Below are 15,299 nucleotides of genomic sequence, written 5' to 3'. Positions count from 1 at the left end.
CTGGTTTTCTGAAAAATATTCTCCCAATCTCCAAAATAACACATTGGGGTTTTAATTCATTTTCAATTTATTTCAATCGAACATTTGAATCAGATGATCTTAATGATCTTGCAGCACATTAGAACTGAGATCTGTGTCACCACCAGCAGAATATAATTCATGACAGAAGAATTCCACTATATTCTTTGCTCTTTATTCCCTGGCGCAGTAAAATAAGTAAGGAAAACTACGGACTATGCCTGTATAAGCTGTTACTCTTCCCCACAATCTTGCAAATAAGTATTTCAGACTTTCCTCTTCTGAGTAAAATTTCATTACATTCTAAAATTGTTGTTTAAAATACTGATGTCTAAAAAACCTCACTGTTCTGACGAGCAGTTTTATAAGCATGGGATTAAAATACTTGCCCAGAAGTAATAATGGTTCTAAATGCCTTTAAAAGTTCTCTTTGGGCTATAAATTTGAAGAATATTTAATGATGTTCTAGTATAAAACTGATTTACTCACTTCTGCTTCAAAGCAATTTTAAAGTCAGTGGAAAAAACATTCACCGCAAATATTATCAGAGATCACAAAAAGAAAGCTAAAATCACTACAATCTATCCGTTGTGTTCAATTTTTTTCCTTAGTATGTGTGAACTTCCCCTAACTTCTCTTAGATGCTACTCAACATAAGCATTGTTAGGACAGTGCAGAACAGCTTTAAACGCAGGCTGGGAAGTATCCTCTTTTAACATCAAGGCACAATGGATAATCTGCTAACAACTGAACTATGATCTGCCATATGCACAGAGGAAGTATTCAGCAAACAACCTGTCACAAATGCTTATTGTTTCAGTAACCAACTCACCAAAGGACTTTGTTTTATAAAATATATTATGGACTCGGGCTCAAAATTTATTATCAAAACTAGCTGTAATTATATGTGAAATATACTGCAAAAAGACAAAGATTTGGTGCATTAAAAAACTTTACATTCTTTGAATCTTAAATAAAATCAAAGTAAGGAGATTGGAAATGTATGCTAAATATGCAACACTACAAACTAATCTAAAATCACAATGTTTTGAATTGATTTTTCAACAAAATGTATAAAGACAGATTATTTTATATACATAATTAAAAATATTTTGCATTTAAACAAAAATGTTAAATGTAGCTAACAACAACGAATCATAATTGTCCACAGGAGATGTTTTGATATGAGATCACATCTAATACAAGAGGGAAAAATTCTGTTTTGAATACTGGCACTGCTATCAGTAGACTTATTCCAATGTTGCTGCAATGTGATAGAGAAGAATTCATTTTCTAATATTTTAAATGGTAAGAACAGGCATTTTAAAAGTGATGGGCAAAAAGAGGCAAAAATAGTAATCTCAGACAAAACAGTCAGGTTATTCTACCGTGTAGCACAGTCTATCACATGATCTCCGCATTTCCAAATGATGGCAAAGCCAGACATCTCCTCCTCCACTGGAACATCAGATTTAAGGGGGTTGTTTTCCAAATTTCAGTACTAACCAGAGACAATCTCTCCATAGAGACAGATGGATAGATGAGCATTTTTAACTGAGAAATTATTTTTAATGCCTCAGATAAAATTACCTGAGAATATCTGTGAAATGCACATTCATTTACTTTTGGTATAGCTGAGCAGATCACAGACACCATCACATATATTAATCGTCATGGAATCATCAATTAATATGACAAATTAAAGAAACACGCATTTTGATAATGCAACAATTTACAAGATATTTAAAAATGTATTACAATTGTTCTCTATCCAACACATCAAAACACATTGAGCAGAACACTATCATATTACTGAAATCCCATACCTCTTGCTAAGCATCGTGACTGCACACAACACACACAAAACTTTAACTCACCAGTGAAATGTTTTATGTCTATATAAATAATGAGATTTAACTTTGACAAAACTGAAATTAATAACTGTTCTCTGAGAACCCTGCCAGAGAGTTTCTCATGACCTCAAATTACCTTTCTCCTTAAAGATAATATCTCTAGTACAATCCAGAGCACAGTTTGACTTCTGTATCCTAAAATAAGATTTTAACCTAGGACTAAATCAGAGTATTTTATAGTGTTAGCCAGTACAGTTTCACGTTCGTTAGATAGATGTCTTCCATGCAAGCTGGAAGTCTTTATCACTTCATCTTGCTGTCACCTCAGATAATTAAAAAGGTAGAAACAGATGCAAACATTTTAAAGTGGTGCTCTAGTGACAATTTATATTCTTAGAGGGAAAAAAATCATCCCATATTTATGTTTTCTGATACACACTAGTAAATAATAGTTTCCCTGAACATATTGCTTAAGGAAGAAAAGCTAGCAACTGCTTATAACAGCCCATTATTAATACAAAATTCTTTTGCTGAATACTGAGCTTAGTCTTCCTCAAAACAGGAAGCTGAAAATGTTTTTAATTAAAAGAACTAAACAGCAGCATAGACAGCGAAGTAGTACTGCATATTCAATAACCTTTTCAATTACTACCTGTCCCAGCTGGACACAGCAGCTATCCTATATATTCTACAGGAACCCTGTACTGGGGAGCCACTCACAGTTATCCAGAGCTGGCAGACGTCAGCTAAAGCCACAAAGCCGTGGGCTGCCTTAAGACCAAGGCCTCCTTATGAAAACTTGTCCAGAATTTAAACATAGTCCTAAAAATGCTCTCTTCTAAAATTATAAATCAACAGGACTAACCGGACACTTTTTCCATCTCATCATTTACTTCCCTACTGCTAGGGAAGAGATAACACAATAAAGGACACAACTTTCTTGCTAAATTCTGAAGACACAGAAATGTTAAAATAACAAGATCATTAATAAAACAGCAAACCACTATTTGGAAAGGCCAAATGAGTTTCTGAGGGAAAAAAGAATTCTAGAATTTTCTCCAAGTGTTTACTTTTAAAGAGGAGCAAGAAAACAATTACTACTGAAAATAAGATTTGAAAAGAAATAGACAAAATTATCCTATTTCTCATAAAAATACTCTCATCAATTGAACTTTTATTACATTTCTTATAAAGTGAACATTCACAGAATCAGAGAAAAATTAAGGTTGGAAAAGACCTTTAAGACCATCTGGTCCAACCATTCCCCTACCACCAATGTCACCCACTAAACCATGTCCCTAAGCACCACGTCCAACCTTTCCTTGAACACCCCCAGGGACGGTGACTCCACCAAATCCCTGGGCAACTTGTCCCAATGCCTGACCGCTCTTTCTAAGAAAGAATGTGTCCTAATTGTTTTAACTGTTGAAGAGTAGTGCTCTTTGTTCAATTCTTTGTTTTAATTGTTGAAGAGTACGGGCATGACGTTTCCGTTTTTCTACTCACCACGGACATCGCCTGACTGCCAGGACTTTTCAGCTATGATGGAGAGAGGCTTGGCAACTCCATCAGCCAGTTCCCTCAGGACCCTGGGATTCATGTCATCAGGTCCCACAGACTTGTACCTGTTTAGATTCATCACGTGGTCTCGAACGTGCTCTTCACTTACAGTGTGTGGGACTTTGATCCCCCAGCCTCCATTTATGGGTTCAAGGAAATGAAAGACTTGGGAAGCCCGTCTACCAGTGTAGATGGAGGCAAAGAAGTTGCAGAGTACCTCAGCCTTCTCCATGGCTGTCATTACTAATTACTCAGATATAGGAACTCACTCTTAATATAAGAAATTAGCCCCCTATAATGGCTTACACACCACTATTTTTACCCCTCGTTCTATTCTAACAAATGTTAAAGGCACTTGGTAGTCCTTGGGGACTCCTGTCACCCCAATGCAACAGCCCGAAGGAAGCTGGGTCCTTTCTTGTGCTCTTCCTTGAGGCTCTGTGCAGAAGGGCTGCCACCTCTCGCACAAGGGCTGGTGGATAGGAAAGAAGCACTCCCACCTTTGCTCCACACCACCACTGCACCACTGGTTAGGCCCATGCCCCCTGCTGCTGTACGTCTGAGAAGCCGGCCTGTTCCCTGCATTGCTGCGGTGCCAATGTTATCACTGATAGTTGTCTGTGGGCTGGACAACAGATGTCCCCTGGGCACTGGTGTCTTTTGTGCCGGAGGTGCTTTCCCTCTGCCCACGACACATCTTCCTCCCGTTAGCTGCCATCCATCTCGGTGCTTACATGTACTAGATTATTTCGTGTACTGTTTACAAATGTTGTGAATTTTCCTCTGGATCTATTAATATTCTCAATTTCAACTATATAAGGATCTTCAAATTTCATCACAAAGCTGTTTTCCTTTCCTTTGCATTAGGAGGCTACTCAAATTCAGCTCTAATGCTGTTCTTTCCAGTACTGCAGTCACTTTTCAATTGCATTTTGTTCTGCCATCCATTACAATTTCACATTCTAGTTATAGCCCCAGATACATACATTCTACCTCTGTACTGTCTTCCTGTACACAATTAACACCTGATTTCAGTTTTTATGTTGTCTAATTCCCCGTTTTGCGTATTTGTATACCTTCTTAAGGCCTACTTGCCTTGTCTGATATGTTTGCCAGATATGAGCACTTCTTCCAGGATTTATTCTTACTTTTTGGGAAATTATTAGATTTTAATGCAGCTTGACATTTGAATACAACCTTTGGCCATATAGGTTGAAAAACCTTTTAAAACATCACAAGACTGATATGTCAAAAAAGAAGATTAACAAAGATTTTCAGAAATCTACACGTTGTTGCTTCTGTTTCAAGAATTCAAGTTTCTGTTGTGAATAAAAATAGATCTACCAGTTGTAAAGGGAAAGGATACAGAAGTGTAAGGGAACATACTCTACTTCAAATTGCCAATGCAGATTTTTGCATGGCTGTGCAGAGTCAGTAAATCTAGGAACTGTAATTGCATCATACTGTTTTTCAATTTGCTTCACTTCAGTCCTACAGAATACTGAGATACCAGCCTCAACGTAACTATAACACCTCAGTGTACAGAAACTCATAGGTACAAATACATAACATAATTTCCCATTCTAGAAAATCCCACTCACAACCTCCTAACCATTTCCAAGAAAAACTAGAAGTTAGCCACAACTGAGCAACAATTTGACATTAAATGAAAACAAAGGTCTTACCAATCCTTACTCAACGGCCTAATAAAGTAAAAAATGCAATAATGCCTTTCAAATGTCTACATTTTAGAGATAATCATATCTATCTTTAGTAAACACACCTGTGAGAGAAAAACAACTATACTGTCTACATTGTGAGTGGCAGCAATGCATTTTTTTTTATTTAAAATATACTATTACAAGAAGGGAAATATGTTGTAAGGGTATGTTGAGCAGTATCTCATTATTCAACTGAGATGATGCAACTATCGGTAGACTTTCACGGGCTGACACAAAGATCTTTTTAATGAAAAGACTAAACTAAAATCAGGAAATAGACGCTAACCCACCTTTTATGACCTCAACTTATGTTACTGACCAGCCACTTGACTTGCAATTGAAGAGAAATGTCCTTACATAATCCAGCTACGTACGGAAATGTTTAGTCAAAACTGCTGCTTTTCACCCTACTGTTAGCTGTATGAAAATTCCATAGCCAAAACTACCACAACAAACTACCTGACAGTGACAACAATGCTAATGTTCACATTACTAAACAGTACATACATACATGTATAAATACATAAACATACATTGTCACATCCTAGCACACACTGACAGATGCTGACAAACCTTATAAGAACATTATAGCATGGCTTTACCAAGCAGACTTAAAGAATCAGATTACTTCTTTGTGTCTATTTTCATAATCTGCTAAACAAAATATTCTTCAAGAAGTCTGTGAAAATTAATGTCTTGTGTATCTTATAAATTACTTGGAAATACACAAAAGTATCACTCACACATATTTCAAGTCTCTCAGAAATGTGCTGGCAAGGAAGTTTTAAATTACCCTTTTTAAAATTTTACCACTACAGTTCCAACTTTAACTCTGCTTCTATAAACTCTTTCATCTCGTACTAACAGGCTAGAAACAGATCGCAGATTTCATGAAATGCAGTACAAGCTACCAAGTGTATGCATTCCATTGTAAAAGGACAGAACATGCAAATGCCCTTCCAGCCTACAACAGGGAGTAGACGTGGGGATCATGGGTAGATGTCCGTATGTGGGTCTTGCACAGAAAAGCGACTGAAGATTTGTCAGCAGGAGGTATGCAGCTGATTGCTGATGGCCAGCTGCCTGCTGCCGGTGCAATGTGCAGTACCCAGACTGAGTGGGCAGAGGAACAGAAGATTTAGTAGGTGCGTCTCCATCCCCTTAGGTCACACCATGTGACTCGCAGCGCCCGGAGGAACTGGGGGCAGATGAAAGCTGGCAGCTGTGTGCCGCCTCAGGCGCTCAGAGGCTGCCAAACAGGGCTTACAAACATGTTAGCTCAGCAGCAGAATTAAAGCCCTCATTCAGGTTTATTTTGGAGTAAGAAACCAATGCGCATACAGAGGATGGGGGAAAACTTGCCCTGCAGGCTGAAGCCTAAGTACACCTTGACCTCTCCCTGCAAGCCTCAGTATCACAGGGCAGGCTTGACTAAGGGACCAAGACAGCTCATAATTTATATTGTTGTCCCAGCAACCTCTTCAGGTTCTGACAACCAGACACAGCTGACATTTGCTGCCCTCTGCTTATTAAATAGGCAATCATATTCTAAAGTCTAAAGCGCTATTATTTTGCCAGATCAGCAGGGAATTAAATCTGCTGCAGTGTTTACATAAAACAGTTATATGATTTTTCCACATTCACATCTTGCTCCAAATGACTTTATTTATTTATTTAAAGTTGTGCCAGAGTGACAAATTAAGCACGCTGTTGTTTATACCTGAGGAAGATCCATAGGAGGTTGGAGGCAGAAAGAGGACTGGAAATTCAGTCTTCATGTCTATCTTTAAGAAACTGATCTGATGTGTATCTACATATATATATATTCAAATGCATAAAAAGGATGTAAAAAAAATGTTTTGGAAAAGGAAGTACCATTGAATATGTTCTTCACTGCCTCTCATGGAACCTCTGGATGCAATCGCTGATACTAAGGAGAGGCAAAGCCAAACCATCCTTATCACAAACCTTGCTCCAGAAAGGTAGAAGAAAACTGTTCCCTTATCTCTTCTCCGAGCTCTCTGTCTGGGCACACAAAAGTGGTTAGAAAAAGGGCACTGCTACTTCCTTAGTAGCCACCCACTTGTTCAGCAGTGCTTCAAAAATCCAAAACCACTATTTTTTTTTTCCTACAGACATAGAAAAAAAAATTGCAGATCTGTAGTGTTGAAAATTCTACTGTTACCTTCCTGCAGTGGAAAAGTCAGACGCTACCTTCACAGTATTCATTTGACAAGAGAAAGTTCCTACTGGAGTATTTTGATAAGATACCAAAACGCCTCTTTCAGCTCGAGATTCCTTGCAGAAAGCTTGCCCCATTATACACCCAAGTTCTGGAAATCTGTATTTAAGTAGTCCTATTACTTTATAATAACAGACTACTTGTTACAACAATCTTAGCAGGCAGCACTCCATCTGCCTGTATGCGATCTGGAAGACAACGTAAACAACAGAGATGGATTTCCCCTCCCCTGCCTCCTTTTCAGCTTTTTAAAAAGTTAAATACATTAGGTTGAGCAGAATTTAGAACAGATATTGTGCTTTGGGAAATATTCAAACATAAACCAAGTATGTCTCAGAGCAAAGTTAAACTCTAATTTGGGAATGAGTCTCAAATGTTCCTCACTAGTTTTATCGGAAATTAGAGTACACACTTGAAATTTTGTAAAATCAAGTAAAAATCTAGAAAAGAAAAGTTATCTTTTATAAATGTATATGACTGTTACTTGTTCTATGTCCTCAAATTCTTGGAGAGCCACATGGGAACCTTTTGGTAAGAAAGCTAAGATTATTACTGCATTTCATTTGCTTGCATAGCTGCTGTTGGCTTAAGTAGCAGATTGCATCAGTACAGATACACTTGTTATACAAAACCTAAGGAAATTACAATGCTGCTGTGTTAAAATGAGGGCTGCTGTCTTTTAAATACCTCTTCCAAAATCACTTTTATCATGACACTAGACACCAGTTAAACAATTAATAATACTTGACTACATTGCTTTACTTCTCATTCCTTTCTGCTGTCATTCTTACCCGTCGCATTTTGTTTTGCATCAGTCCCCATTCTCTATTTCCTTTTGCTTTGCTTATAAACACCCAGGATACAAAGACTCACAAGTCTGACACAGGTCTGTGTGATAGCACAACAAATCAATAGATACAACTGATCCTTCTCACACAAAGCATTCAAATTTGTATGCAAATCTAGTAATGGAGTCAAATTAAGTTCTAAGAGTTTTCTAGATAACCATGATAAACAAAAATAGTGTTGTTGGCTTATATTATGAAAAGGTATCAGATACAAAAATAGAGTTTGTTAAGAAGGGCTACATGTTTAGCTCATACATCAGTAAAAGAATGCTTGCCTTTTATAATGTTAAAAGCAACAGTTGCAGCAGTCACACAAAATGAGTATTTTTGTTAACTAAGCAAGAGTTAAGCCCTGTAGGTAGACTAAAATCATGTACCACTATGAAACTCCCAACAATATGATTTTGTAGAAGGAAATTACTGTGCTGGACAGGATCAGTTTTAATTTAGATTTCTGCTAGACTAATGAGGTAATCTTGGGTCAAGCTTGGGTTAGAAAAAAGACCAATCTAGCCCTTGACTCAATTCTAATTAATATACATTCTACTTAAGCAGGAATAAAAACAATTTGACTCAACTGGAAAGCATTATGTCCATTCCTTTGATCCCATGGTGTCTTCTTTGTCCATTACCCAGTTTTCTAACTCTGTACAGCAAAGGTAACACCACACCTCATCTTCAGCCAAACACCTGCCATCACTTCTGCTCCAACCACAGGAAAACAGGTTGGAAGTGTCATGGACTTCAATTTTACAAAAGTATATGCAAATAGTTCTGCCAAACAGTAAGACTACTGTTGCATGAAGCTCTTAAATACTTCCAGAATTCATGTAGGGGTAAATACATTATCCTTGGAAACACGGGAAACTTTTTTGGCAATACCCACTATCTTTAAACTAATACCCAATTTTGAAGATCTACACACTGAGCTTCACATGCAATAAATTTGTTACTAGCTATAGTTAAACCTTGTTTCTTCATGAGCAGTATTTGCATATGCAAATATAACACTGTTCCTCTCCTGTCCTTCCCAGGAGTTCACAATCAACTCCAGTTATCAAAATTTGTGACTGTTATCACAATATATCTGTACATCTGAAGTAATCTCTACTCAAAAGGAAAAAATACATTTAACATAAAAGCAGTAAGCTTGATAACGCAGCAGGATTTTCATGAAAGTATTTTGACTGATAACGACAAGACCACTTCTTTCTAAGATGCAAGTTTAATATTAACATTTAAAGGCACAGCAACAACTTTATAACTTCAGGAGAATCTTGTACTCTAAAGACAAATCCACAGCAGTGTTGCACAGACTTAGTACTGAAATAGTGTTAGCACTTTTCTGGGTACAAACAATAAAACTGTGGAAAAGGGAACATGTAAACAAAGTGACTGTTAGATAACCTCCTGCATGTATTGACAGAACCACTGGCATTCCTCCTGTATCATGGCCACAGCATTGGTAACCTGATGCAGTAAAACATTTATGAAACAACCAAGTTCTGAGGACTCTTTGCTGCCTATATATTGCTGTATTTCAGTTGCAGTATTTCATTACTTCAGCTATCATCCTCATAGTTTTTCTTTCCTTCCATCTACCGACCCTCAGATGGGTTACAGAGCTAAATGGAAGTTTAATTCAAACTTATCTCTGTCCAAATGCTCCATGTCTCAGTGGAATTTTTATAAGAAACCTTTTAAGAGAAGATGGTTGCTTTTGAATCAATACTTGTATGTCAGTTGTGATATAAGAGAAGGCGTCAGATATCTCATCACCAAATATACTGAATTACTGGTACAATCTATAAGTACTTTAGTTTCACTAAAAAGGTGAATAAATGAACTTACCAAAACAAACAAAATCCTTTTCATTTGCTTCTCATTTCAATACTGCCTTTTGAAAACAGGGATAACTGCAGTAGACTATTATTTAAATATTTTACAAGAAGCCACTCCTATTGAGTTGATAAATATTAATATTGTGACAAGAAGTTATTCTGAATAAAATTGTTTTCATAATATAATTAAATATATAACACTCAAGTTTCAGTACTTCTGCGAAGAGAATTTATGTACTTATGTGGGGTTTAAAATTTCAAAGGCAGTTTTAGAACTATGTAAGATATACATCATGAAATCTACATATTATGTACACATTTCATTAGCATTTTTAAGTGAGAGAAGGATCCTATGGCTTCTTACAGAACTCTCTCTCTGAACAGCCCAGATGTTTTTGCACGTACACCTCAGCAAAGAACACTTTTCTAAATTTAAAACTTAAATAAACAAGTTTCTAGTTACAGAAGACACTGCAGACATGGGGGATGACAGCATCCAGGTGGAATGGGTTCCACAATGATGCAGGACTATGGAAAAAACCTGCCCCTGGTCAGCTTATACAAGAACTGGGTACTTCCAAAGCTCCTCGCCAGTGTAACAGTCACAGCAGCAACCTGCTTAAATACATGCTACTGTTAAAGGACTACATCTAACTGTAGAAAGATGGGCTATCAGCACTGATAAAGGTATGTAAATGGACTGTCTTCTGGCTTCCCATGAAATTAGTAAGGCTTCTATTATGAATATCAACAGGTTTGAGATTTCACTTGCATGCTTAACGAGTACATCTGAGAATAGATTCATCTGAGAGTTATCCGAACTGATCTAGGTCCTGGATACATGCCCAGACATTTATGGTGTCTGGTTTAAATTTTTATTATTATGCAATATTCTTGGTTGGTGATGACACAAAGATTTTAACCAAGTTAATCTTTCAGGATCAACAAACTCAGCTACTTCACTCTTAAATTAAAAGATTTTTAGCCAACAGATACTGAATATGTAGAAAAATACCCATGATAGAAAGGACGTTTAGGATCTTACCTCCTCCATCTCTCTTTCAAGAGATTTATATTATTAATTATTAGATGTTTACTCAATTATTCCTAATCTTAATCTATTCCTGCTATCAGTTATATGGCTTGTTTTATGTCCTATTTAATGAACCCTTTTAATAGAAATTAGGGAACTCATTTTCTTTAACTTGCATTTGTGACTTGTGACAGTATTCTTCCAACAGACAACATAAATCAAAGTGTATTTTCTAAAACCTAATTTTAAAAGCTTTAGTCATGCAGTATGAAATAGACATTGCTCACAAATTATGTTATTTCTTATATCAAGTTGTACTGAGAGTTATATGTTTCAGAATTTGTTTAAAAACAATGTAAATAGTTCCCTGAAATAGACTCAGTGGAAAATAATTTCACTAGTTAAATAGGTTTACTATTAAAATCATGTAATGTCCACTACAAAATCATAGAAAGCTGTAGCAATTTAAAAGTGTGAAAGTAAATGGAGAGTTTTAAGCAACATAAACCCCCACAGGCACATTCTCCTACTGCTTTCACTCAAGTCCATTTGAAACAGGCTAACGCTAAAGCAAAATAAGTCAATCAAACTGAAATAAGAGTGGGTTTGTACTGATTTAACTAAAACAGTGCAAGTCTGTGTGTGAATGAAACCTGCCTGTTATGTCTAGTTTCTGCAGTAAGACCATACGTAGATGGACCTTCTGTTTGTTTTGGTAAGTATTTAAACACAATTTAAACTTGGTTTATGCAGTTTGTTTCAAACAATATGCAGAGTGGTCTGAGGTCTGGCTAATAAATGGAATATGATAGAGTTACTGAACAAAAATAAAACCATCGTCATTCTACCAATCTCATTTCTAAACTAACTTCCTCCCTATGACTTTTGTCTTCAGTAAATATCTTGAAGCTCACTTAGGACTAGTTTTTTTCCCATTATGGTCTACATTATCTTTCTTAGACTTCATACGTTGGTTACATTTGTTTTAGATATTCACCCATTTCTATGTGGCAGGGATCCAGGTTATAGTACTAATCACACACAGTTTTGGAGAGGACCATTCCAGACTGCTTTGTTAGCAGAAGGAATGCAGTGGTGTCACTGTTCAAATGCAGGCACAGTATGAAGCCTATAACATTATATGTTTCATAATAATGAAATTATCAGCTGCTTTGCTGATAAGAAAATTATCAGACAATTGTATCACTGAATATGTAACACAAGCTAAAAATGTTGTAGATTTTTTGGATGTCCTCTTTATGCTTCCTAAAGCACAACCTAGGAGCCACTTTACCACTGGCCAGAAGAATACCTGAGCAGCAAGGGTCTTCAGGCAATATTTGAGACATCACAGAAATGCAGTTTCAAATTCAACTTATTATCAAAGCTGGAAGTATTATATTCATCTGCTCATTCAAAACCTGGAAGAAACCTGTTTTCTCTCTCAGTTACTGGTCATATGCATATTTAAGAGTAGTCCAGTTGGCAGTGAAGTTTTGAAATTTATACAATTTCGTACAAGTAGATTCAAAACTTTTAATTTCAAATAACAAAGCTATGCAAAAGACCCTCTAATGAACTATTTGTACTATAAAATCCATTTTTGTGTGTGTTTGTTGTTTCTTTTAATTTCATCAATGCAACTAAGGGATTGGCATATAATCATTATCCAATGCAGAAAAAATATAAAAAATATTAAACTACAGCCTTGTCAATCCCACTTCCCCTTTGCAGAAGTTAACACAGAAGAATATGTTTTTATTAAATATATTTAAATATTTTAGGTGAAAGTCTCTAAATTAGCTGAAGAAAGAGACTTAGAACCCTAATTACTAAAAACAGAGACATGCTTATATTTCTTATGGTTTCAAATATGTGGAATGAAATTCAACTTCAGAGAGAGGCAAGGTGCCAGAAAATTATACGCTTTCATTAGAAGGGTGGGAAAAAAGGCAGGGCTAAGGTACAAAAGAATAGGGTGCAGCACTCAAAACAGAAAACCTAGTACTCTGCACTTACTCAAACACGTTATCGTATCCAGGAACACCACTACTTGAAAATCACACATCACTTTGATCTGAGCATTTTTACTTAGGTTACCACCAAAATATTCACTACCTCTTTATTAATACCATTATTACTTATAATACAATTTCATACACATGCTTTTATTCATATGTCAGCACCATGTCACTCCCCCTAGTGGGTAAGAAATGCAGCTTGTATGGAAATTCCAAATTTTCATACCAGGGAGAGGTAATCCCACAGTCACACCAAAAGCAATAGCCCCGGCTAGAGTGCAAATCTTCCATCACAGCTATAAAGAGAGCCACTATTTCATTCTGACTATTAGGAAATGTGTTTTTCTAGTCCTGGAATTTGCCTTTGCTTCTCCAAGTTTCCAGTGACCAAAAAAGAATTACAGCGAACAGAAATACTGCATTTATTTCTAGCTTGCTTTCACTTCCAGCAGCATGGTACTTCTAGTACTCAGCTCAAATGCAAGTTTTGCCTGCCATGAGTTATTTCCACATATTTTCAAATCTGAGTCTTCCTTTGCATATACTGGCCACGCACTAAAGTAGTATTAAAATGCTGTGTCTTTTCCTGCCAAATTACGTTGTTACTCTATTTCATTTGAATACTTGACAAAGCCAACACTGGAAACACTAAGGCATGGCCTAAAGTTTACAAGAACTCATTTCAGCAAATCTTACTATGTAATCACATAATGAAAAAAGACAAAACTCAACTATGTACTTGGATTTTTTGTCTGCTACGTATATAAACTCTGTGTAGCTAACGGAACTACAGAATACTGCCAGAAGAGAAACAAAACAGGAAGAACAGGTCAATAGAAAAGAACTTGTTATATGCATTTTTCTGTATACATTACCTTCTAATGCATCATTATTACCTTTTAATGCATATACCCAAATAAGTTAGCTAAAGAAAAAAACAGCATGAATTTGCTGTATATGTTGCTGCTAATTTTTTTAAAACAGAAATGACTTTCAGCTGATAGATATTTTAGTCTTTTTAATTGGTTTAAGTCACAACTTGATCCTAAGCTATAAAATGCCTTAAGCAAAGGACAGCCACTCTCATTTACAGCAAATTAAAGTACTCAGTACTTCACTAAATGTTACTCTAACAATAATGTATCAAAACTTCAACTGAAATTATTTGATAATTTTTAGATTATTCTAATGTAGACTGATGAGTAAACAGCCTAATCCCACCACAGAGAAAATGACTGGCAATTACCTTACTTGAAAGACTGTTGCCAGAACAAAATTGTTAAGTAACACATTTCTGAGAAAGTGACATTTTACAAAAAGACAAAGGCATATATTTTCCACCAAAATCTAATGCTGCTGTCATCAACAACCCAACAAAAGCTACAGCTACCTAAAATGGAAATGAAAATGTAATGTATGGAAATATTCTCTTATAAAATCTCCTTAGGCTTCACATGTATTAATGTATTAGTTTGCAAACATTAAGATCAAAGGCAAAGCAACAAATACATCCTAAAAAGTTTTTAGTCAGATTTTTATTAACGATATACAAGTAGCAAGGCATAAAAAATTAATATGTTCAAGCCTTGAAATGTCAAGTGTAATGATCTCTAGCTCTGCTTACCTCCTTTGCTTTTTGTTTCAGTCTAGCTTGCTCTGGGTCTTCTTGCCTTGAGCGACTCTACATGTTTAAAAAAAAATGGGGAAAAAAGGTTAACAGATGGTTTAAGAACCCCTCATCTGTTGCAGTAAGTTAAAAAATAGCAAAGAAAGGGGAACAAGACACAAGGTGTGAAAGATGGGTTGCTTAAATTCATAGAAGTGCAATTTCAAACCTGTAGGCCTCACCAAAAAGACTGTTAAATATTCAGTTGTAAATAAGACCTACTCCAGATTTAATTTTTTTTTTTTTTTAAAAAAAAGCACTAATACTATGTTTTTCCCAATTTCCATAATTCCAAGAGTGGAATTGACACCCTTTCCCCTATCTGATCTTTTTAATTTAAACCCCTCATAATCAATCATTTTAAAATAATTTACAGTTCACAACTCAGTTTTTTTTTTTTTAATCTGTTGGCACAGAACATGCAGAAAACAGTTGTAAAGTCACCCTCTCAGATAGTAAGCCTTCACAAATAAAGATGTTACAGTCTGTATGAGCT

The 15,299-nt window shown here is 36.0% G+C and overlaps 1 protein-coding gene across 2 annotated transcripts in view; it reads right to left on the bottom strand.

The window, feature by feature from the left end:
- The window catches only part of LOC137862137 (transcription initiation factor TFIID subunit 4-like), a 142,520-nt gene that overhangs the window by 56,568 nt on the left and 70,653 nt on the right, over nucleotides 1-15,299 (bottom strand). For both annotated transcript variants that reach the window (XM_068693835.1, XM_068693834.1), the window contains exon 13: nucleotides 14,762-14,818. In XM_068693835.1, coding sequence (XP_068549936.1) covers nucleotides 14,762-14,818 — 57 coding nt within the window. The remainder of the gene's footprint in view (nucleotides 1-14,761; nucleotides 14,819-15,299) is intronic.

Source organism: Anas acuta, chromosome 10 (genome assembly GCF_963932015.1).
Source record: "Anas acuta chromosome 10, bAnaAcu1.1, whole genome shotgun sequence".
Lineage (NCBI taxonomy): Eukaryota > Metazoa > Chordata > Aves > Anseriformes > Anatidae > Anas > Anas acuta.
The sequence above is the reverse complement of the archived record's forward strand: the minus strand, read 5'-3'. Positions and strand labels throughout refer to the sequence as shown.